Consider the following 1,014-nt stretch of genomic DNA (forward strand, 5'->3'; position numbering starts at 1 on the left):
CACACACACACACACACACACACACACACACACACACACACACAGTCTAGATGAAAAGATATTCACATGCACAATTTGACTCTGTTTTTGTTCCTCTCCTCCTAAGGAACTGGTTCCAAGAACAGTTTGAGAGTCTGAAGACCAAGGTTGGGGAAATCAGCCAGTAGACAGGTCCCTGTCTCCAGCTTACAACCGTCCCCCCCACCCTCCCCACCACCTGACTTCTCCACCCTAAAATGTTGCCATGCTGATGTCACACATACTGTCTCTCTCTCTGCAGACCAGATGAAATGGTTACGTTGCCTCTCTGTAAAGGGATGTTTTTTTATAATTTAAATGCAATCTTTTGAAAGTAGCAATGTGAAAAAGTGCAATAAAGATTTAAAATAAAGTTTTTGTTTTTGATACATCACGTAAGCATCAGTATTTCTCAAAGGAAAGAAAATAAGAACTTTTTATTGTACAAAATGAAATAAGAAATGAACAGTTCTGGTCTATGAGAGTATGGCCTCCATATGTTGTGTGTATATATATTTCATTACATGTCATTTAACTGACGCTTTTATCCAAAGCGACTCACAAGTGCTATATATATGTAAGAGGTTGCACGCCTCTGTAGCAACTATGGGTTAAAAGTCTTGCTCAGGGACATATTGGTTGCTGTATCACATTAGGAATAAAACCCAGGGCTCCCACACCAAAGGTATGTGTCATATCCACTGCGCCATCAGAAGGACATGTAACTATTTCATTAGATGTGTACATTTTCTTATAAGATATATACCTTTTTTTAATCCTTAGACAAGGGAACTTTATGGAAGGAAGTGGGATGAACACAGCCAATTGACACTTTTTATTTTAAATATTGTGTTTTGCAGGCAGAAACATACATTTAAATGAAGGCTGAAGTTAATTTATTTGGATTTTATTTTGCATTAATCACCAATTGTCTTGAATTAATAAATCCATATTTACAAGATTTTAAGCAATTACCTGATCTTTAATGATTATGGG

The 1,014-nt window shown here is 36.8% G+C and overlaps 1 protein-coding gene across 1 annotated transcript in view; it reads left to right on the forward strand.

The window, feature by feature from the left end:
• Window positions 1-495, forward strand: part of apoc1 (apolipoprotein C-I) — a 1,562-nt gene extending 1,067 nt beyond the window's left edge. The window contains exon 4 of the mRNA XM_032518862.1: window positions 107-495. Coding sequence (XP_032374753.1) covers window positions 107-167 — 61 coding nt within the window. The 3' untranslated portion in view covers window positions 168-495. The remainder of the gene's footprint in view (window positions 1-106) is intronic.
• Window positions 496-1,014: the final 519 nt, after the last annotated feature.

This window comes from Etheostoma spectabile, chromosome 6 (assembly GCF_008692095.1).
Source record: "Etheostoma spectabile isolate EspeVRDwgs_2016 chromosome 6, UIUC_Espe_1.0, whole genome shotgun sequence".
In the NCBI taxonomy this organism is placed as follows: domain Eukaryota; kingdom Metazoa; phylum Chordata; class Actinopteri; order Perciformes; family Percidae; genus Etheostoma; species Etheostoma spectabile.